The 23,031-nt window shown below is 46.1% G+C and overlaps 1 protein-coding gene across 2 annotated transcripts in view; it reads left to right on the top strand.

Moving 5' to 3' along the window:
- Positions 1–23,031, top strand: part of armh3 (armadillo like helical domain containing 3) — a 151,034-nt gene that overhangs the window by 36,352 nt on the left and 91,651 nt on the right. For both annotated transcript variants that reach the window (XM_052027108.1, XM_052027107.1), the window contains 3 exons: positions 2,824–2,867; positions 6,014–6,074; positions 7,553–7,599. In XM_052027108.1, coding sequence (XP_051883068.1) covers positions 2,824–2,867; positions 6,014–6,074; positions 7,553–7,599 — 152 coding nt within the window. The remainder of the gene's footprint in view (positions 1–2,823; positions 2,868–6,013; positions 6,075–7,552; positions 7,600–23,031) is intronic.

Raw genomic sequence — 23,031 nt, 5'->3', positions numbered from 1 at the left:
AACTAAAGCTTGGATTAAACAAGTTGTTGTAGGACAACAGGCTATAGGCATAACCCCTGGAGTTCAGAGGAGTGAGGGGTGATTTGGGGGTGGGGGTGGGGGGAGCAGGGTCAAAGTGTGGGGGTCTGGAGGATATTTCCTCTTGTGGGAGAGTTGAACTATGAGTCACTGTTTAACAATGAGGGGATGCCTATTTTACACTTGGAGTTATTGAGTAATGCATTTCAAGTCCCACAGCCCAAGTCTTCCCTCTAACTCAGGCCCTTGAGTCCCAGCAACATTCTTGTAAACCTTCTCTGCACTCTTTCCAGCTTAATGACGTCTTTCCCATAACAGGGCGACCAAAACTGTACACAGTGCTCCAGGTGCGGCCTCACCAACATCTTGTACAACTGCTAGGTGGATGAGGTGAAATTTTATCTCTGAGGGTTGTGAATCTTTGGAATTCTCTTCCACAAAGGATGGTGGAAGCAGTCTTTGATCATTGTGAAGGTGGAGATGGATAGTCTTTTGACAAGTAAGAGGGTGAAAATTACTGAGGGAAGGTGGGAAAGTGGAACAGAGCAGCCATGATCTTCTTGCATGGCAGAGTAATCTGAAGGGGCTGTGTGGTCTACTCCTGTGTATGTTTGGATGGACTTGTAGTCATAGAGTTCTATAGCTCATCAGTCCCATTCGTCCATACTGACCAAGATGTCAGTCTGAGCCAGTCCCATTTGCCTATGTTTGTCGATATCCCTCTAAACCTTTCCTATCTCTGTACCTGTCCAAATATGTTTAAATGCTGTGATTGTACCCGCCTCTATCATTTGGTATTGGTTTATCATGGTCACTTGTACCGAGGTACAGTGAAAAACTTGTCTTGCGTACTGATCATACAGGTCATTTCATTACACAGTGCAGTTACATTGAGTTAGTACAGAGTGCATTGAGTTAGTACAGGTAAAAACAATAACAGTACAGAGTAAAGTGTCACAGCTACAGAGGAAATGCAGTGCAATAAGGTGCAAGGTCACAACAAGGTAGATGGTGAGGTCAGAGTCCATCTCATCGTATAAGGGAACTGTTCAATAGTCTTATCACAGTGGGATAGAAGCTGTCCTTGAGCCTGGTGGTACGTGCCCTCAGGCTTCTGTATCTTCTACCCGATGGAAGAGGAGAGAAGAGAGAATGACCCGGGTGGGTGGGGTCTTTGATTATGCTGGTTGCTTCACCAAGACAGCAAGAGGTAAAGACAGAGTCCAAGGAGGGGAGGCTGGTGTCCGTGATGCGCTGGGCTGTGTCCACAACTCTGCAGTTTCTTGCGTTCCTGGGCAGAGCAGTTGCCGAACCAAGTCGTGATACATCTAGATAGGATGCTTTCTATGGTGCATCGATAAAAGTTGGCCACTTACCCACCATTCTGTGTGTGAAAAAGTTTCCCCTCAGTTCCCTTTTACATCTTTCCGCTCTCACCTTAAATCTATGCCCTCTAGTTTTGCACTCCCCTACCCTGGGAAAAAGACTGATTTGCGCAGTAACAGCACCGTGAAGGCAGGGGAAAGGGCAGGATGTGTGTTGTCGGACAGAGGGGCCAAGGGTCCTTCCTTCGAAGAGGGAAGTGTTCTGAAATGAGGGGGCGGGCCGCCTGGTTTTTGATTGGCCAGCATGGGGTCAGGCAGAGGCAGGTGTTCAACAGATTTGTGGGATTACAACCAAGAGGGCGGGAGCTGGTTCCTGTAGATGAGATGGAAGAGGAACGATAGGGGCTGGGAGAATGTGGAAGAAGTTTTGGCTTGACAGACAAGAAGATGTGGGGTGAGGAAGAAGGTGGAAGCTATAAATACCACTGAACGGGCAGTGTCAATGACTGCTACCCAAGAGCTCTTCACACATGCTAGAGGTGAGAGAGTAATTGGGTTTATTATTGTCACGTTTACTGAGATACAGTGGAAAAACTTTGTCTTGCATTCCATCCATACAGATCGTTTCAAGATATAAGTACATCGAGGTAGTACAAAGAATGGATGGATGGGGTTTGGGATGGAGATTTTGAGTAAAGAGAAAGGTACCATGGAGAACCAGCTGGTGGGAGGAGAATGAGACCCCCGGGGTGTTTGATACAATCTATCCAGATCGGCATGGGCTGGTTAAAGCAGACACTGGATTCTACGTCAGTGTGGACGTGAAGGTGGGAGCTGAACCGTCGTCCTTTGTGGAAGATGGAAGAGGATTCCAAAGATTCAGAAGCAGGGTGGGAGGGAGAGCAAAAGTATTTGCTCTTCCAGGTACTCTGCATTAGCTCCAGTGCGGTGTTAGTGCACACTGTGTCATTGGGACCGACTGCTCTGTGTGTCACCTGTGTCTGTGTGCTAATGGATTTCATTGCAATGCACGAGGCCTTACAGCCCATCGTGTCCATGCAGTCCCATCAATCCCAATCCCACTCATTATTCCCCACTACCTCTGCAACTTGTTACTTGTTCTGTCACACATGTGCCCATCAACTCTCCTTTTGATTTTCTTTTTGCCAATAACCTACATTAAGGAGAGATTTACAGCAGCTAATCAACCAACCAGCATATCTTTGGGACGTGGGAGGAAACTGGAGCACACGGGGGAGACTCATGCAGTGAACAGAGAAAACGTGCAGACTCCGCACAGACACCGCTGGAGTCAGGATTGAATGTGGGATCGGTGGAGCTGTGCAGCAGCAACACTGGCTGTTAAATCACCCTGTCCCTCTTTCTAGCAGTGTGTTGCATCCATCGTGACCAGTGTGAAGAGTAACTTGTATTTAACAATGCGCGCAGGTGATAATTCTGTCTCCTCTTTCTGTTACAGGGAATGGGGCTGGTCATCTCTCAAGCACTGACGGAATATAACAGGTTTGAATTACTTGTACAGAGTAAAGAGTCTTAAAGGAATAACACACACAAAATGCTGGAGGGACTCACAGGGTCAGGCAGCATCCACGGAGGGAAATGAACAGTCAACGTTTCGGGCTGAGACCCTTCATCGGCACTGGAAAGAAAGAGGGCAGAAGCCAGAATAAAAGGGTAGGGGGAGGAGCAGGAGCTGGCGGGTGATAGGTGAATCCAGGTGAGGGGGGAAGGTAGGGAGGGGGGAGTGGGAATGATACAAGAAGTTGGGAGGTGATAGGTGGAACAGGCAAAGGGCTGAAGAAGAAGGAATCTGATAGGAGAGGACAGTAGACCACGGGCAGGCACGGTGGTGTAGCGGTTAGCGTAACGCTTTACAGCGCCAGTGACCTGGGTTCAATTCCAGCCGCTGTCCGTAAGGAGTTTGTATGTTCTCCCCATGTCTGCGTGGGTTTCCTCTGGGTGCTCCGGTTTCCTCCCACATTACAAAGACGTACGGGTTAGGAAGTTGTGGGCGTGCTATGTTGGCGCCGGAAGCGTGGCGACACTTGCGGGCTGCCCCCCAGATCACTACGCAAAAGATGCATTTCACTGTGTGTTTTGATGTACATGTGACTAATAAAGAAATCTTAAATGGAAGGAGGTGGGGAACCAGAGAGAGAGGAAGGTGTGGGTGATGGGCAGGTCGTGAGGGTGGGGGAGGGGAGAGAGAAGGGGTACAGGTGCCAGAGGGATAAGGGAAAACCAAAAGGGGGGATGTACAAAGGGTTACTGGAAGTTAGAGAATTTGATGTCAATGCCATCAGGTTGGAGACTTCCAAGACAGAATATGAGGTGTTGTTCCTCTAAATTGCATTTAGCCTCAACTTGGCAGAAGAGGAGGCCATGGACAGACATGTCAGTGTGGGAATGGGAAGTGGAATTAAAAGGAATAGTGTGTTGGTTTCAGAAGGTTGCTGTTATAAAGGCAGGCAGTGCCCAGGGCCAGATGTGTGGGCTGATGTTCTCAATTGTCGGGAATGCAATAACATTAAAAATGTAAAAGTAAATGGAGTCCCACAGTATGAGAATTTCTCAACTAATTGCAGTGTGAGACTTTCTTAACAAATTGCACTGTGATTCACATGCTGAGTCACAGGTTTAGTGAGTCCTGGCACTGTGCAGGCTTGGTAGCTGTGATGTGAGAAAGGAGATGGAGTCAACAGCAAAGGCATTGGGCTGTGGATTTAGCAGTCAGATTGTGGGGTCAGTGTGAAGGGTGTTGGCTTAGCTAAAGCGGTTCACCCATCTGAGACAACAGTTCAGAGCCCAGTTCTAAGGTAGCGCCCTGTCTCTGCTGGGTCACTTCCTCTCCATTAACCCTAGGGCACACTGTGGTGCACTTTTAACTGCTTTGTGGGCACAGTGTGTTGAAGAGCAGGGGATTACTGCTTCTGTCTTGGCCAGCGTTCAGCTGGGAACTGCCAAAGCCAGCAAGTTGCAGACTGTTCCTCTTGCCACCATTTCCATCTGCAGAACGGTTTGCCCAATTATCTTTCAAAGCAAAATAATGTCATCAGAAACACTTGGAGGTGACTCAGCAGTGTGAAGTAACACTTTTACAAACTTTATTCTTGTTTTCCTTTGAATAATAAAAACATGAGTGGGGTCTTATTCAGGTAATGTGATCGAGAGATTGTATGTCCTGGTATATACAGCAGGCTTGATTAATTGATTACTCCCTGCAGACTGACTCAGGAAGCAGTCAACCTTGTTTGGTCACTTGGTGATCCTATCCAGACTGTTATCCTTTGGCATCAAGCTGGAAACTGGGACAATGAATGGTTGCTCACCAAAGACAAGAATGAGGAGAGATTTGATAGAGGTTTACAAAATTATGAGGGGTATAGACACTAAATGTGAGTAGGCTCTTTCCACCTAGATTAGGAGAGATGAGTATGAGAGGGTGAAAGGGGAAAGATTTAGGAGGAACTTCTTCACTCAGAGAGTGGTGGGAGTGTGGAACGGGCTGTCATCTGATGTGGTAAATGGGGCTCACTCTTAAGTTTTAAGAATAAATTGGATAGATACATGGATGGGAGAGGTCTGGAGGGTTATGGACTGGGTGCAGGTCAATGGGACTAGCGGAATAAAGTTTCGGCACAGACTAGAAGGGCCGAATGGCCTGTTTTCTGTGCTGTAGTGTTCTATGGATAAGTTTCTTCAGGTTCAAGTTAATTGTCGTGCATACCTACACAGGGTATAAGTGCAGTGAAAATTAGATTCTTGCAGCAGCAGCACAGTACGTTATAAACATAAATTAACGTAAACTTAAATTAACGAATTGTACATAACTTACACGACAAAATAAACACAACAACTTGGTGCAAGTTGAGAGAGAGAAAAAGAAATATAGTCTGAAGTAGTGTTAGGGTTTTTCAGGTTGGTTCAAGAGCCCGATGGCGGTGGAGAAGAAGCTGTTGTTGAACCTTGGTGTGGGTCTTCAGACTCCTGCCTGATGGCAGCATGTTAGTTTTGATGTTGGCACTGCCTGTTTGCTGATTGTGGATACCCCTTGGTTCTTGCCCCTCCCTCCACCCCAGAGTCTTCACTTGTAGACGTCAGGACTGCTCGAGTTCGGACTTAAAGCTGAGCCTGACCACCTTATCGACTTGTATGAAGTGGCGCAGCTGGTGGAGCTGCTGCCTCACAGCAACTGAGACCTAGGTTCAATCCTGACCTCGGTCTGCACGTTCTCCTTGTGACCGTGTGAGTTTCCCTTGAGTGCTCTGGTTTCCCCCCCACAACCCAAAGACGTGCGGGCTGGTAGGTTAATTGGCCGCTGTAATTTGTCCCCAGTGTGTGGGTGAGGGGTAGAATCTTGGGGAAGTTGATGGGAATGTAGGGACAATAAAAGATGGGATTAATTGATGGTCCACTTGGGCACGTTGGGCTGAAGGGCCTATTTCTGTGCTGTATGCCTCTGCGACTCACTGTGCACGACTGAGCAGAGATCACTGCTCTCTAATTGTGGGACTGTAGTGACAATCCCAGATCCATGCTGCAGCTTGAGAGTGGGTCAGTGTGGCACAGTTGCGGTGCGGTGGGTTACCGGGGAGAAACTTTAAACTACTTGCACAGTTGTAAATCTTTTTTGTTCCTGCATTACACAGGCAGTACAAAGACAAGGAGGAGGAAAGCCAAGGAGGTTTCTTCTCTGCTCTAACCAACATGGTAAGCTCGGTGATAAATCGCCCAGAGTCTCCCCCTAGGACACTGATCCCCTGAGAATGTAGGACGTCCCTGTAGTTTATGCCTCAAACCAACAGCAGTCATTAATCTGGTGAAAAGGAGAAGAAAGTATTTCCAGTGGAGGAGGGGCAGTAACCATAGGATAAGCTGACGGAGAGGGATTGAGAATTTTTTAACGCAGCGAGTTGCTGTGATCTGAAATCTGCTTCCTGAAAGGTGGGTAGACGTGGAGTCACCGGAGACTTTCAACAGGAAATTGGAAAGATGCTGAGTTGAAAAATGTGTAAGGTCATGGGGGAAGAGCTGGAGGAGCAGAGTTAATTGCAGCACAAGGGAAAATGGGCTGAATAACTTTCTCTCTGCTGTATGATTCTGTAAGGCAAGAGTTGGAATGGATTAGTTGCTGCTGCATTGGTTCTGAGACGGGAGGTTAATGTAATATAACCTATCAGGTGAGAATCCAGCAGAGTTGGCTGCACCAAAAACTTCAGCAGAGCAGGCTGTTAAATTAATGTTGCACTCAGTCCCAGCAGTGTATCCACAGGGGGCTTGGTTAAAAATAAACACTTATGCAATCGAGCTGAGATGGCGAAAAAGTCCCTTCTCTGCACAGATCAGTGTGAGATATGTTTGGGCAGAGTCATCCAGCTGGAAGGTGCACTTCAACACCACTTTGACTCAGCGTTGAGCCCGGCTACAGAAGGCAGGTGGTTACAATGGAGAATGGGCCAATGTGAAGTGGAGTGTGAGGAGATTTGCTGTCCATCTAATCTGTATCTGACCTGGATTATCTGAACAGGGAGGATAACGGGAGGCGTAGGCTGTCCCACTAAACACAACCGCCAAGGTTGGGTACAGAGTAAAGCTCCCTCTGCAGTGTCCCAACAAACACTCACAAAAGCTCCCTCTATGCTGTTACATCAAAACCTTGCAGTGTAGGTTGGATACTGAGTCAAACTTTTTCATTTAGGAATTTTTTTTTGTTGTGCCATTAAAGCAGCTGTTTTGCTTTTGAATTCCAATATTACAGTTTATAAAGCTGATATTTTTCTTCTTTGCCTCACTTTTCCTTTGTCATTCTCTCACCAGCTGCGGACTCTGGCTTTTATTTTCTTACTTTGCAAGTAAGAAACAGTCCTCATGCATTCTTGTATGGAACAGCATCAATCTGATAATGCAGCTGTGAAACACCTTGGGCTCTTTGATAGTTGAAGGTGCTGTACAGATGCAAAATATAATACAGTATATTGAGGCTTTGTACTCCCCTCTCTCTGACTGTTGTTTATCACTGGCTGATGGGCTTTCAACGCAGAGTGCCATCAATTTGCTCACAGTGTGACTCTCACAAGAGCTCCATGTCACCGCCATTGCCTTTGTCAGTTTGTGGTCCTTTCCACTCCATTTCTCCATGTCACTCACTGCAGGGTAAAAACTAACAGCTGTTCTCTCTGTGTACACAGGTGGGTAACATGTTCATAGCGGAAGTAGAGGAGAAGATTTCAGTCCAGTAAGTTACTCGGTGTTGAATCTTATTTTCTGATTTTCTTCCTACTCCCTTCCCCAATGGTATTTAGAGGAACTGAAAGTTCAGTTGTGCATCATACTCTTATCGTAAATCTTAGAAGGTCATGCCTTCAAATCCCACTCCAGAGACTCGATCGCAAAATCTGAGCTGCACTGCAGCGCTGTTTTCCAAATAATAATTGAATCATGTTCACACAACGATGGACATAAGTTGTCAAAGTTGAGTTTATTGTCATATGCACACATAGATGTATGCACAAGAAAAACTTGCAGCAGCATCACAGGCACATAGCATCATATAAGCAGCATTCACAAGAAAAACATAAATTAAACATAAATTTTACACAACTTTCACAAGAGAGAGCACAATTAGAATGAAAAACTAAAGTCCATTTTGTGCAAAGTATTACTAAATTAGGGTTGTGCCGGTCAGTTCAGATCCGAATGGTTGAAGGGAGCAGCTGTTCCTGAACCTGGTGGTGTGGGACTTCAGGGCTTCTGTACCTCCTGCCCGATGGTAGCTGCAAAAAGATGGCATGGACTGGATGGTGGGGATCTTTGACTTGTTACTGTTCAGTACAGTATCATTTCATTTTAGTAGGTCACAGAATATGAATAAGGCCAACATTTGGCACTTACCACAACTTGTTGCGCAGTGATCTTTATTTGCTACTGATAGTTTTTGCAGCCAAGGTGAATACCTGGCCATTCTGGAAGGCATTAATCTCAACTACCTGGGTTGGGTTGGACTAGTGTGAGAAGAGTGATATAGGATTGTCAGGTGAGAACCATAGAACACCACAGCACAGAAAACAGGCCATTCGGCCCTTCTAGTCTGTGCTGAAACGTTATTTGGCTAGTCCAATTTACCTGCACCCAGTCCATAACCCTCCAGACCTCTCCTGTCCATGTATCTATCCAATTTATTCTTAAAACTCAAGAGTGAGCCCGCATTTACTACATCAGATGGCAGCCCGTTCCATAATCGTACCACTCTGAGTGAAGAAGTTCCCCCTAATGTTCCCCCTAAACCTTTCACCCTAAAGCCATGTCCTCTTGTACTTATCTCTCCTAATCTAGGTGGAAAGAGCCTACTCACATTAACTCTGTCTATACCCCTCATAATTTTGTAAACCACTATCAAATCTCCCCTCATTCTTCTGTGCGCCAAGGAATAAAGTCCTAACCTGTTCAATCTTTCCCTGTAACTCAACTCCTGAAGACCCTGCAACATTCTAGTAAATTTCCTCTGCACTTTTTCAATCTTACAAATATCCTTCCTATAGTTAGGTGATCAGAACTGCACACAATACTCCAAATTTGGCCTCACCAACCTCACCATAACATCCCAACTCCTATACTCAATACTTTGATTTAAGAATGCCAGGATGCCAAAAGCCTTCTTTACAACCCTGTCTACCTGTGACTCTACTTTCAGGGAATTAAGTATCTGAACTCCCAGATCCCTTTGTTCCTCTGCACTCCTCAGTGCCCTACCATTTACTGTGTAAGTCCTACCTTGATTTGTCCTTCCAAAATGCAACACCTCACACTTGTCTGCATTAAATTCCATCTGCAATTTTCTGGCCTATTCTTCCAGTTGGTTCAGATCCCTCTGCAAGCTTTGAAAGCCTTCCTCGCTGTCCACTACGCCTCCAATCTTAGTATCATCAGCAAACTTGCTGATCCAATTTACCACATTATCATCCAGATCATTGATATAGACAATAAACAACAATTGCCCCAGCACAGACCCCTGAGGCACACCACTAGTCACAGGCCTCCAGTCTGAGAAACAGTCATCCACTACCACTCTGTCTTCTCCCACACAGCCAATTTCGAATCCAGTTTACAACCTCTCTGGATACCTAGTGACTGAACCTTCTGAACTAACCTCCCATGTGGGACCTTGTCAAAGGCCTCACTAAAGTCCACATAGACAACATCCACAGCCTTTCCTTCATCTGCTTTCTTGGTAACCTCCTCGAAAAACTCCACAAGATTTGTTAAACACGATCTATCACACACAAAGCCATGCTGACTATCCTTAATCAGCCCTTGGCTGTCCAAATACTTGTATATCTGATCTCTCAGATCACCTTACAATAATTTACCCACTACTGATGTCAGGCTCACTGGCCTGTAATTACCTGGTTTACTTTTAGATACTTTTTTAAAGAACGGAGCAACATGAGCTACCTTCCAGTCCTCCGGCACCGCACCCATGGCTAAGAACATTTTAAGTATATCTGCCAGGGCCCCTGCAATTTCTACACTAGTCTCTCTCAACGTCCGAGGAAATATCTTATCAGGCCCAGGGGATTTATCTACCTTTATTCGCTGTAAGGCAGCAAGCACCTCCTCCTCTTTAATCTCTTTATGTTCTATGACACTATTGCTTGTTTCCCTTCCTTCCGTATCCACTATGCCAGTTTCCTGAGTAAATACTGATGCAAAAAATACTGTTGAGGTCTCTCCCATTTCCTGTGGCTTCACACATTGACGACCACTTCGATCTTCTAGGGGACCAATTTTGTCCCTTACTATCCTTTTACTCTTAATATACTTGTAGAAACCTTTCGGGTTTACCTTCACATTATCTGCCAAAGCAGCCACATGTCTTCTTTTTGCCTTCCTGATTTCCTTTTTTAGTATTTTCTTACTTTTTCTATACTCTTCAAGTACCTCATTTGTTCCTAGTTGCCTATACCTGCTATACACCTCTCTCTTTTTCTTAACCAGATCGCTAATATCCCTTGAAAACCAAGGTTCCCTATGCTCGTTAACTTTGCCTTTCATCCTGGCAGGAACATGCAAACTCTGCACTCTCAAAATTTCGCCTTTGAAGGCCTTCCACTTACTGAACACATCCTTGCCAGAAAATAACTTATCCCAATCCACTCTTCCTAGATCCTTTCTCATTTCCACAAACTTGGCCTTTCTCCAATTTAGAACCTCAAGTCGAGGACCAGACCTGTCCTTATCCATAACTAACTTGAAACTAATGACATTATGGTCACTGGACCCAAGATGCTCACCTACACATACTTCTGTCACTTGACCTGTCTGGTTCCCTAATAGGAGGTCAAGTATTGCATTCTCTCTCGTTCAGGGTGGTAGGTTTGCCAAGAGACATTAATCATCTCTTTGGTTTTTGTGGATTTGTATTTTAGCCTTGGCCCCCAAATTACCAGATTTATTGACAATTTACCCTCAGGAAGCTAATCTCAAGAAGCAAGTTGCTCCTGCTCTACCATGATCACTCATGCCCGCCTGAACAGCACACGCGCGTATACACGCGCACGCACACACACGTATGTGCACGCACACACGTGCACGCATTCACACACACACACACACACACACACACACACACACACACACACACACACACACACACACACACACACACACTGTCATACAGCATAGAAACAGACTATTTAGCCTTTTGTGTCCACATGACCAATGGGACCCTTTTGTATTCCATCTTCCAACACTTGACCGTAGCCTTCTACGCCTAGGCAATTCAACTCCTCATTTCTTAAATGCTCTCAGCGAGTTTGCTTCCACTATAGAGACACGATTCTGCAGATACCGGAATCTGGAGCAACACACACCAGTCCTGATGAAGGGTCTCAACCTGAATTGTCGACTATTTATTTCCCTCCACAGATACTACCTGACCTGCTGAGTTCCTCCAGCATTTTGTGTGTGTTGCTCTGCTTCCGCCACTCTCTCTGGCTCTTTATTCCAGGTACTCACCATTCTGGGTGAAAAAGGTACCCCTCAGATCCTCTCTAAATCTCTTCCCTTTGCTTTAAATCTATGTCCTTTAGTTTCATCCACTTCTGATATGGGGGAAAAAGTTTCCTGCCGTTTACCCCACCTATACCCCTCATAATTTTATGTACCTCAGTCACGTCCCCTCTTAATGTTCTCCACTCCCAGGAAAACAGACCCAGCCTCTCCAGTCTCTCTTCGTAACTGAAATGCTCCATCCCAGGCAACATCCTAGTGAATTTCCTTTGCACCCTCTTCAGTGCTATGTCACAACTGTGACATTTTCACTTCAGCTCCCACTTGAGCTCTGAAGAGCACCAGTAATGCAATGATATTTCTGTAGCCAACCAATCTCTTGCCAGAGACCATTGTTACTAAGTACATACAAGGAGGTGAGGTTGAGCATGTGCTGCTGGCACTTGTTCCCTAGGCTTAGACATTATTAAGAGCAACCAGCACCCTTGCAACTGAAAATCAATTCAAGAGAAGAGAGGAAAACAAGCAGAGAGTAGGTGTTGAAGAGTCAGTTGATCATGAATTGTTACTTGGGTGAAGGAGCCTGGAGTAGCCAACTCACATTTCTGTAATCGAAGTAGACAGACTTTCTGTAACATACAGTGAGTGAATGGGCAGTAGCATGGCAGATTCAATATGACAAAGGAAGCCTTCCTGAACAGCAGGTTTTCCCCGTGTTGGCTGGTAAAACACATACCAGTTTAACTCCACTTCCAGCTCTTGGTCTGGAGCCCTCTAGGTGTTGGCATGTCAAGTGCTCTGCCAAGTAACTTTTTAAAACAGCAAAGATTTCTGCTAACACCATTTAAGGCTCTGCATTCCAGATTCCCCCCCCCCCCCCCCCCCCAAAGTTCTTCTACCAATAAACTTACAGCAAGGTTCAGACCTCAGCTTCATCTCTTTAGGTCCCACCTCAATGAATTCTAAACCTGGTGTGGTTGTGCTTGCCTTCTACCGCCTTTGCCTCCGTTGGCCAGGGTCTTCACCTCAGACAATGAACCCTTTCTCCTGATCCATCTGAACATATCCCTCTGATCTCTTACCTCTGGACCTACTCACTGCTAATATGTCACATGACTTGGACCATCCCGATTTTCCCCTCCCGACCCACACTAATGTGCCCATCTGTGAACTTGCAACAGTAAAGACCAACCACGACATTGTCACCAAACCTACTGGTAAGGGCAGTGCCATTGCCAGCTCTCTGACACCTCCTCATATCTCATTGAATGAAGACTCCAGCTCCCACAACAAGCTAAACATCAAACCACTTGTTTCCCAGAAAAGAGTTCTCAATAGAGGTCATCATTCTGAAACACCATCTAAGGGATGTTAACTTTGCCTTTAATCCTGGCAGGAACATGCAAACTCTGCACTCTCAAAATTTCGCCTTTGAAGGCCTTCCACTTACTGAACACATCCTTGCCAGAAAATAACTTATCCCAATCCACTCTTCCTAGATCCTTTCTCATTTCCACAAACTTGGCCTTTCTCCAATTTAGAACCTCAAGTCGAGGACCAGACCTGTCCTTATCCATAACTAACTTGAAACTAATGACATTATGGTCACTGGACCCAAGATGCTCACCTACACATACTTCTGTCACTTGACCTGTCTGGTTCCCTAATAGGAGGTCAAGTATTGCATTCTCTCTCGTTCAGGGTGGTAGGTTTGCCAAGAGACATTAATCATCTCTTTGGTTTTTGTGGATTTGTATTTTAGCCTTGGCCCCCAAATTACCAGATTTATTGACAATTTACCCTCAGGAAGCTAATCTCAAGAAGCAAGTTGCTCCTGCTCTACCATGATCACTCATGCCCGCCTGAACAGCACACGCGCGTATACACGCGCACGCACACACACGTATGTGCACGCACACACGTGCACGCATGCACACACACACACACACACACACACACACACACACACACACACACACTGTCATACAGCATAGAAACAGACTATTTAGCCTTTTGTGTCCACATGACCAATGGGACCCTTTTGTATTCCATCTTCCAACACTTGACCGTAGCCTTCTACGCCTAGGCAATTCAACTCCTCATTTCTTAAATGCTCTCAGCGAGTTTGCTTCCACTATAGAGACACGATTCTGCAGATACCGGAATCTGGAGCAACACACACCAGTCCTGATGAAGGGTCTCAACCTGAAATGTCGACTATTTATTTCCCTCCACAGATACTACCTGACCTGCTGAGTTCCTCCAGCATTTTGTGTGTGTTGCTCTGCTTCCGCCACTCTCTCTGGCTCTTTATTCCAGGTACTCACCATTCTGGGTGAAAAAGGTACCCCTCAGATCCTCTCTAAATCTCTTCCCTTTGCTTTAAATCTATGTCCTTTAGTTTCATCCACTTCTGATATGGGGGAAAAAGTTTCCTGCCGTTTACCCCACCTATACCCCTCATAATTTTATGTACCTCAGTCACGTCCCCTCTTAATGTTCTCCACTCCCAGGAAAACAGACCCAGCCTCTCCAGTCTCTCTTCGTAACTGAAATGCTCCATCCCAGGCAACATCCTAGTGAATTTCCTTTGCACCCTCTTCAGTGCTATGTCACAACTGTGACATTTTCACTTCAGCTCCCACTTGAGCTCTGAAGAGCACCAGTAATGCAATGATATTTCTGTAGCCAACCAATCTCTTGCCAGAGACCATTGTTACTAAGTACATACAAGGAGGTGAGGTTGAGCATGTGCTGCTGGCACTTGTTCCCTAGGCTTAGACATTATTAAGAGCAACCAGCACCCTTGCAACTGAAAATCAATTCAAGAGAAGAGAGGAAAACAAGCAGAGAGTAGGTGTTGAAGAGTCAGTTGATCATGAATTGTTACTTGGGTGAAGGAGCCTGGAGTAGCCAACTCACATTTCTGTAATCGAAGTAGACAGACTTTCTGTAACATACAGTGAGTGAATGGGCAGTAGCATGGCAGATTCAATATGACAAAGGAAGCCTTCCTGAACAGCAGGTTTTCCCCGTGTTGGCTGGTAAAACACATACCAGTTTAACTCCACTTCCAGCTCTTGGTCTGGAGCCCTCTAGGTGTTGGCATGTCAAGTGCTCTGCCAAGTAACTTTTTAAAACAGCAAAGATTTCTGCTAACACCATTTAAGGCTCTGCATTCCAGATTCCCCCCCCCCCCCCCCCCCCCCAAAGTTCTTCTACCAATAAACTTACAGCAAGGTTCAGACCTCAGCTTCATCTCTTTAGGTCCCACCTCAATGAATTCTAAAACCTGGTGTGGTTGTGCTTGCCTTCTACCGCCTTTGCCTCCGTTGGCCAGGGTCTTCACCTCAGACAATGAACCCTTTCTCCTGATCCATCTGAACATATCCCTCTGATCTCTTACCTCTGGACCTACTCACTGCTAATATGTCACATGACTTGGACCATCCCGATTTTCCCCTCCCGACCCACACTAATGTGCCCATCTGTGAACTTGCAACAGTAAAGACCAACCACGACATTGTCACCAAACCTACTGGTAAGGGCAGTGCCATTGCCAGCTCTCTGACACCTCCTCATATCTCATTGAATGAAGACTCCAGCTCCCACAACAAGCTAAACATCAAACCACTTGTTTCCCAGAAAAGAGTTCTCAATAGAGGTCATCATTCTGAAACACCATCTAAGGGATGTTAACTTTGCCTTTAATCCTGGCAGGAACATGCAAACTCTGCACTCTCAAAATTTCGCCTTTGAAGGCCTTCCACTTACTGAACACATCCTTGCCAGAAAACAACTTATCCCAATCCACTCTTCCTAGATCCTTTCTCATTTCCACAAAATTGGCCTTTCTCCAATTTAGAACCTCAAGTCGAGGACCAGACCTGTCCTTATCCATAATTAACTTGAAACTAATGACATTATGGTCACTGGACCCAAGATGCTCACCTACACATACTTCTGTCACCTGACCTGTCTGGTTCCCTAATAGGAGATCAAGTATTGCATTCTCTCTCGTTCAGGATGGCAGGTTTGCCAAGAGACATTAATCATCTCTCTGGTTTTTGTGGATTTGTATTTTAGCTTTGGCCCCCAGATTACCAGATTTATTGACAATTTACCCTCGGGAAGCTAATCTCAAAAAGCAAGTTGCTCCTGCTTTACCATGATCACTCATGCTCGCCTGAACAGCACACGCATCCTCTCTGCTAAGGGAAATGTCTTTCCTGCTGACTCAGTCTTAGTCTGCCTCCTAATTTCATGCACCTCGGTTAAATCCTCCCTCATCGTGCTCTGTTCTGTAGCAAACAACTCCAACCTAGCCAACCTTTCCTTGTGACTCCAGTCCTGGCAATGTCTGCTGTATCCCACAACTTCCTAACCTGCACGTCTTCGGAATGTGGGAGGAAACCCACGCAGACACGGGGAGAATGTACGAACTCCTTGCAGACAGTGGCTAGAATTGAACCCGGGTCGCTGGCGCTGTAATAGCGTTACGCTAACCGCTACACCACCATGCCTTCTGGTAGTGTGACGACCAGAACTGTAGCTGTGGCCAACTGGCACTCTTTATGTAACAACAAACAAAAAACTGGAGAAACTCAGGAGGTCAGGCAGCATCTATGGAGGGAAATAGGCGCCACTTCGGGTTGAGACCCTTCATCCGGACTGAAAGATAGAGGGGAGATGGCCAGCATAAAAAAGTGGAAGCTTCCTCCAGTTTTTTGTGTGTTGCTCCAGACTCCAGCATCTGCAGTCTCTTGTGTCTCCATCTGTACTTTATGTGTGTCTGGCATGATCTTCCTGTTCTTTGACACTGTGCCCCAGTTGAAAGAGGAACGTATTCCTTATGCCTTCAATACCACCTTATAACTATGTGGTGGTAAAGGTGTTGCCAGATTTTGGGTGGGGGGTGGGAGTGGGATGGGATGGGATGAAGAAACACAAAGCAAGGGAGAAGGAATTTTGCAATCCTGCCGCCCTTCATGCTAGTTATTTTGAGAATAGGACCTGGGTTTGCTATCCAGGTTGAATTTCCCAGGTTGAAGAGGAACCACAGGGGAGACATTTTTCCAAAGCTCAACCCATCTGTGGAGTTGTCCCCCATCAACAGTTGTGGGGAGGAAGGGAGAGGTAAGGTTAAATAGAGAGTAAATGTTGAATGCTAGAGAAGTCCATGACCTGCAGGACATGCTCAGATTAGCAGTGTGGGGGAGTTCAATTAACATGAGTTGTGACAACACAATTAGCCTGATTCAGAATGAACGGCTTATGCTGATGCAACCCTTTCGCAAATCCGAACTGGGCAGCCTTTCACAGCTACTGACAACAATGATAGAAATGGCCTAAAAGAAGAGAGTTTGAAAAAAATCAGGGGACTGCTACAACCCCAGTCCTTTTAAACTAGGTTTTAGATGATGGTAAGGCTGTAGTTTTCCCCTTTGACAGGGGAGTTCTTAAAGTGAGGCTCCATCTTTAACAGGGACCTGAGAGCAAGTCTCCTGATCTTCTGTTAGGCATCTATGCAATACCACCTCTGATTTTACAGCAGTTAATCTTGGGCTCCTTTGGGGTGTGTTCTGCATGTTAAGTGGGTTTTTCTGCTTGCTATTTCCCTTTGCATCTGCTGGACAGTTCTGTAGGATAATTAGTCCTTGGATATCTCGGGTGAGATCAGAAACCTGTTTCCTATCTGTCTCTCTTTCACCACATTTTTATGTGCACACTGAGTTGCATTAATATGTTGCCTTCAATAATAATAAGGGGCTGCTTTAACAATACTGTCCATTGTTCTTGACACTGCCCTGTAATTTGGAAGTCAGCCAGTGCTCAGAGGTGACACTCTCGCCACTGAAGAAGCATGTTGTTTGCTCTTTTATATCTGAACTGTTAATATAGATGGTTGGTGATATTGCCTTAACTTGCCACATAGGGGATTGCAGGCTCAATAGATGCATTGACACAGCAGAGAGAGAGAGAGTGGAACAGAGGGAGACAGTGTGAGATAACGTGTGGTGTGGTGAGGTGAGATTCTGTGGAGTATCCAGCGTGGTCTTTGTGTGCCACAAACTCAACAGAAATCTTTATAATAGTAGGACTTATTGTGCCCTTGTCCTTTGCATTCGACCCTCACCAGTATCCCTGTGGCACTTAGTTGTGAGAAGCTGTGGAATAATTCATTTGCTGCAGTTATTTGCAGAACTGCCCAGCAGTCAAAGATCTGGGGAACTTAATAGTCTCATTCCAAAGAAAAGTAAAGGTCAGGCGTTCAAACCGCTGTTCCCCGCTGTTCCCCACTGTTCCCATCTGCCCTCCCCACCTCTCTCATTTGGTTCCATGTTCCACCTTCCTCTCCGATCAGATCCCACCATCTGCAGCCCTCTGTCACCTCCACCTATCACCTCCCAGCTTCTATCGCTATTTCCACTCTTCTGTCTGCCAATCAACCCCCGGCCCCCCTACCTGGATCCACCTATCGCTTGTTGGCTCTTGCCCCACCCCTTCCCCTCACTTCTTTGTACTGGCGATCTCCCCTCTATCCTCCAGTCCTGATGCAGGGTCTCGACCTGAAACGGCGACCCTCCACAGATGCTGCCTGACCCACCGTTCTTCTGGCAGTTTGTCTTTTGCTCCAGATTCCGGCATCTGCAGTCTCTTCTGTCTCCGTGAGATTATTGGCCTTCAGTGGGTGGTCCTGGGGGGAATGGCCACGAGCCTTGAAAGGGGCCCACCAAACCCAGGGGAGGTCACTGGATGCCTGGGCCAGTACAAGCAACCAGAGAGCACCTGGAAAAGGCAGAAGCTGAAATGGGTTTACAGGCAGCAGCTCATCGCAGTCAGACTGTGATGTAACAGGGAAAGAATCGTAGAAAACTGACAGCACAAGCGGAAGACCATTTGGTCATTTGTTTCCACATCGGCCAAAGCTGAACATTGGGTTAATTCCTCTTTTCAGCTCTTGGTCCATGTGTCATAGAGTCAAACAGCATGGAAACGGGCCATTCAGCCCAACTGGTGCATGCCAACCAAAATGCCCATCCAAGCTAGTCCCATTTGCCCATGTTTGACCCATATCCATCTAAACCTTTCTTATCCATGTACTTGTACCTACGGCTCTTAAAGTGGTCATCCAGGTACAAGTCCACCCCAGATTACAAACATCCAACCTATGGACAGCCTGTACATACGAACGAGCCTTTGGGAGACCGGCAGGATGGATTTACCAGCTGCTGCAGGGCTGCAGGTATCTTCTGCCAGATGGCAATGGGGCATTTCCCCGTGCCCTCCCTCTCTACCACCACCTCGAGCCGCAACAATTGGGCTGGGTGGAGCCGAGCGGCGCTGGGAGCGCTGAACAGACTCGCTCACTCAGTGAGGCTGCCTGGTGGCCACTCTTCATGCGCCTGCTTGCTCTCCTGTCACCGCTGTTTCTGTGACCCTCTGCTACACACTGTTGCTGTTCATTTCTGACTTACGAGCAGTTCAGGAACGGAACCTTGTCATAATCTGTACCTTTTAAACACGAATTCCGGACTTCCACTATGCATTGAATGAAATCCTTTTTCTCAACCCACTTCCAATCCTACTGCTAATTAAATCTACACCCTCCATTTATCATCCTTCTGCTCAGGGATGCAGGTGTCTCTAACTCTTTTGCCTCTTAAATTTCTCCTTGACTCACCTTATGGTTGAGTGCCCCATTACCGCTCTGTTTGGCTCCATGTTGCATTTTAATAAGAATATTCTGGCTTCTGCCCTCTTCCTTTCCAGTCCTGATGAAGGGTCTCAGCCCGAAACGTTGACTGTTTATTTCCTTCCATGGATGCTGCCTGACCCGCTGAGTTCCTCCAGCACTTTTTGTGTATTGCTCTAGTAAGATCGTTACTGTCGCAATAGCCATGAGATGAACCAGCAACTAACCTGTGGTTTTATGGTTCTGTTGGTCGAGGGTGGAGTTGGTTGAGGCTGGGACCCTGGGAAACTTCACAGTCTTAATGGTGGCAGAGTTCATATTCACTAGTAAAGCAGGAAGAGTGATGGGTATGATGCAAGTTTTAAGGGCAGTGAGCATTAGACAGAAGGGTGCCAGTAGGTGAGCAGACTGCAGAGCACAGAACGTTTATAACACAGTTAAAAAGTACTCAAAAATCTGTCCAAGTAAAGATTACTTCTCCCTTTGTCTCCCAAATAGCTCAATGAAACATGAATGCAGAGAGTTGCTTTGGGCCAACCAATGCACTGAATAAGAATTAGATCTATATTAGCCAAAAATTATTAACGCAAGTAACTATAGACATTTTGGCTTTCAGCAGAGCCATAACTGAGGTAGATTAAGGAAAGAGAATGCTAAGTAATGCTCTTAACTTTTCTGGGACAATTTCGACTGCTTTGGGACCCCAGGCAATGTTCTGTAATCCCTTAGTAAAAAGCTCTACAGTTTAACCAAAGAATTATTGGAATTGTTAAGGTCATTCACAGGAGCCTTGTGACAAAAGAACAATTGGAAGGGGAACATTAAACATTTTAAATGAGTTAACATCTGCAAAATGATAAGATGCTGTGGTTGATGCCTGTAGTTTGGACAGCAGTGGTTAATGGAGTCCCTGTGGGACTTGTAATCTCCAATGTGTTCATGAATGATAGCTTTAAAAGTTATTGGAAGGAATGTATCTGATACTTTAAGATTAACCGTTGTGTCAGGAGACTCTGGGAACGCTCATAAACGTATGTCCGAGGATTGTCCTGCACGTATTGCCGTTTTGGTCTAGAGCAGGATTCCAGGGATTTGATAATCAGCCTGTTGATCTAAAAGTAAAAAAAAACGCAGATGCTGGAAATCTGAAATAAAAACAGAAAATGTTGTGAAAACTCAGCAGGTCAGGCAGCATCTGCAGAAAGAGAAACAGTTCACATTTCATATCTGTGATCCTTCAGAATTAAGAAAGAGAAAAACAAGCTGGTCAAGTAGCAGAGAGGGTGGAGAGGGCGATGGATGGAACAGAGGGAACTTATCTGTGGGTGAAGTAATGTGACATTAAGGGGCAGATGTGCTCCTTTGTCTGTGTGATGTCATACAGCACAGAAACAGACCCTTCAGCCCATCCTGTCTGTATTGGTCATCAAGTACACAGCGATGCTGGTCCATCATCTGTAGGAGTGACCCTGAGTCTCTGTTTCCCTGCCATGTTAATTCCCCATCCCACTCCCACTCTGACCTCTGTCTGTGGCCTCCTGCACTGTTACAATGAGGCCTAATGCAGCTGGAGGAACAACACCTCACTGGGCACGTTGCAGCCCGCAAGTCTCGATATCAAATTCTCCCAACTTTAGATAACTCTCTTTTCCTTCCTTTTATCAGAACTGGCCACTTTTGCCTGCAATTTTTTGTCTTTTCCTTTCATTTAAATAGACCAACCCACTGGGCATGTTCCATGGGCTACATTATTTCACCCTATCAGAGAAGTTCCCTTTGTTTCATACATCGCCCTCCTCCCCACCTTCTCTCTAACTTCTGGTAACGACTCCCCACTGTCCCGTATTTTCCCTTGTCCCACTGGCCCCATCAAACCTTCTCTTTCCTCTCTATCTGCCCTTCACCCACACATTCCTCGCTCCGGTTCCCCATCTCACGTCTGTCCCTTTATTTCATGGTCCACTGTCCCCCTCCTATCAGATTCCATCTTCTTCAGCCCTTTGTCACTTCCATCTATCATCTCCCACTCTACTCCCTCCCTCACCTGCCTATCACACCCCTTTTCCCCCCACCTGGATCCACCTATCACCCGCCAGCTCTTGCTCCACCCCTTCCCTCCATGTTTTTATACTGGCTATCTCCCCTCTTTCCTTCCAGTCCTGATGAAGGGTCTCGGCCCGAAATGTCAACTGTCCATTTCCCTCCATCGATGCTGCCTGACCTGCTGAGTTCCTCCAGCATTTTGTTCATGGCTCCAAATCTCCAGCATCTGCGGTCTCTCTTGCGTCTCCATTCTGCTACCTAGACTAACTTGTTTCTGTTTCTCAGTTCTGATGAAGGGTCTCAGACTTGAAACATTAACGGTTTCTCTTTCCGCAGATGCTGCCTGCCTTGCTGAGATATTCCAGCATTTTCTGGTTTTATTTTCACTGTTAATCTTTTTACACTGCCGCAGTGGGAGTTGTTGAAGCAGCACTGTGGGAAAGCAGGATCTTCTGAGGAAGAGGGCTGGCCAAAGAAGTTTGAGCTTGACGATCAGAAATCAAGTTTTGTATTAAGATATAAATGGATGTTTGGACTGAAAATACCAAAGCAATCACAGAAGCATGTACCATTTATTAAGCTGATTGAGAGAATGCCACATGCAGGTCTCTATAATCCCTGTCCCATAATTCTCCATTCCCCCCATTACAGGAAGGATGTGGAGGCTTTGGAGAGGGTTCAGAGGAGGTTCACCAGGATGCTGCCTGGATTAGAGGGTATGTGCTATAAGGAGAGGTTGGACAAACTTGGGTTGTTTTCCCTGGAGCATCGGAGGCAGAGGGGAGACCAGGTAGAAATTTATAAAATTATGAGAGACCGAGACAGGGTAGATGGCAGAATATTCCTCCCAGGGTAGAAATGTCGAATATTAGAGGGTGTAGCTTTAAGGGGAGGTGGGGAAGTTCAAAGGGGAGGTGCCGGGCAAGTTTTTTTTTAACACAGAGTGGTAGGTGCCTGGAATGCACTGCCAGGGGTAGTGGTGGAAGCAGATACATAGAACACAGAACATATTACATTACAGCACAGTACAGGCCCTTCGGCCCACGATGTTGTGCTGGCATTTTATCCTGCTCTAATAGCTATCAAACCCTTTCCTCCCACATAGCCCCCCCATTTCTCTATCATTCATGTGTCTCTTAAATGTCTCTAATGTATCTGCCCCCACGTCCTCTGCAGGCAGTGCATTCCATGCACCCACCACTCTGTGTAAAAAAAAATTATCCCTGACATCCCCCTTATACTGTACCTTCCTTCAATCACCTTAAAATTATGTTCCCTCGTGTTAGCCATTGTCACCCTGGGAAAAAGTCTCTGACTGTCCACTCGATCTATGCCTCTTATCATCTTGTACACCTCTATCAAGTCACCTCTCCTCCTCCTCCTCTCCAAAGAGAAAAGCCCTAGCTCTCTCAATCTATCCTCAGAAGACATGCTCTCCAATCCAGGCAACATCCTGGTAAATCTCCTCTGCACCCTCTCTAAAGCTTCCACATACGATAGTGGAGTTCAAGAGGTTTAGAGAGGCATGTGAGTATGCAGGGAATGGAAGGATATGGATCATGTACAGGCAGAAGAGATGAGTTTAATTTGGCATCATGCTTGGCACAGACATCGTGGGCCGAAGGGTCTCAGCCCATGCTGTACTGTTCTATAAAAGACTGGTTTCTTGGTGCATCCCTGATTTTAATCGCTCCACCGTTGGTAGCTGTGCCTTCATCTACCCAGGTTCTAAACTCCCTAACACTCTCTCTACCTTGCTCTCCTGCTTTAAGATGCTGATTAATTCCTAGCTCTTTTGAAGAAGTTTTTTTTCACCTGCTCTAATAGCTCCTTTTGTGGATTGGTGCCAAATTGTTTGCTGTCACTCTTGTGTATTGCCCTGGGATGCTTTACTGTGTTACAGGTGCCGAGGTGTTGTTT

Source organism: Pristis pectinata, chromosome 12 (genome assembly GCF_009764475.1).
Source record: "Pristis pectinata isolate sPriPec2 chromosome 12, sPriPec2.1.pri, whole genome shotgun sequence".
NCBI lineage: Eukaryota > Metazoa > Chordata > Chondrichthyes > Rhinopristiformes > Pristidae > Pristis > Pristis pectinata.
This window is presented reverse-complemented; position numbering and strand designations above follow the sequence as displayed.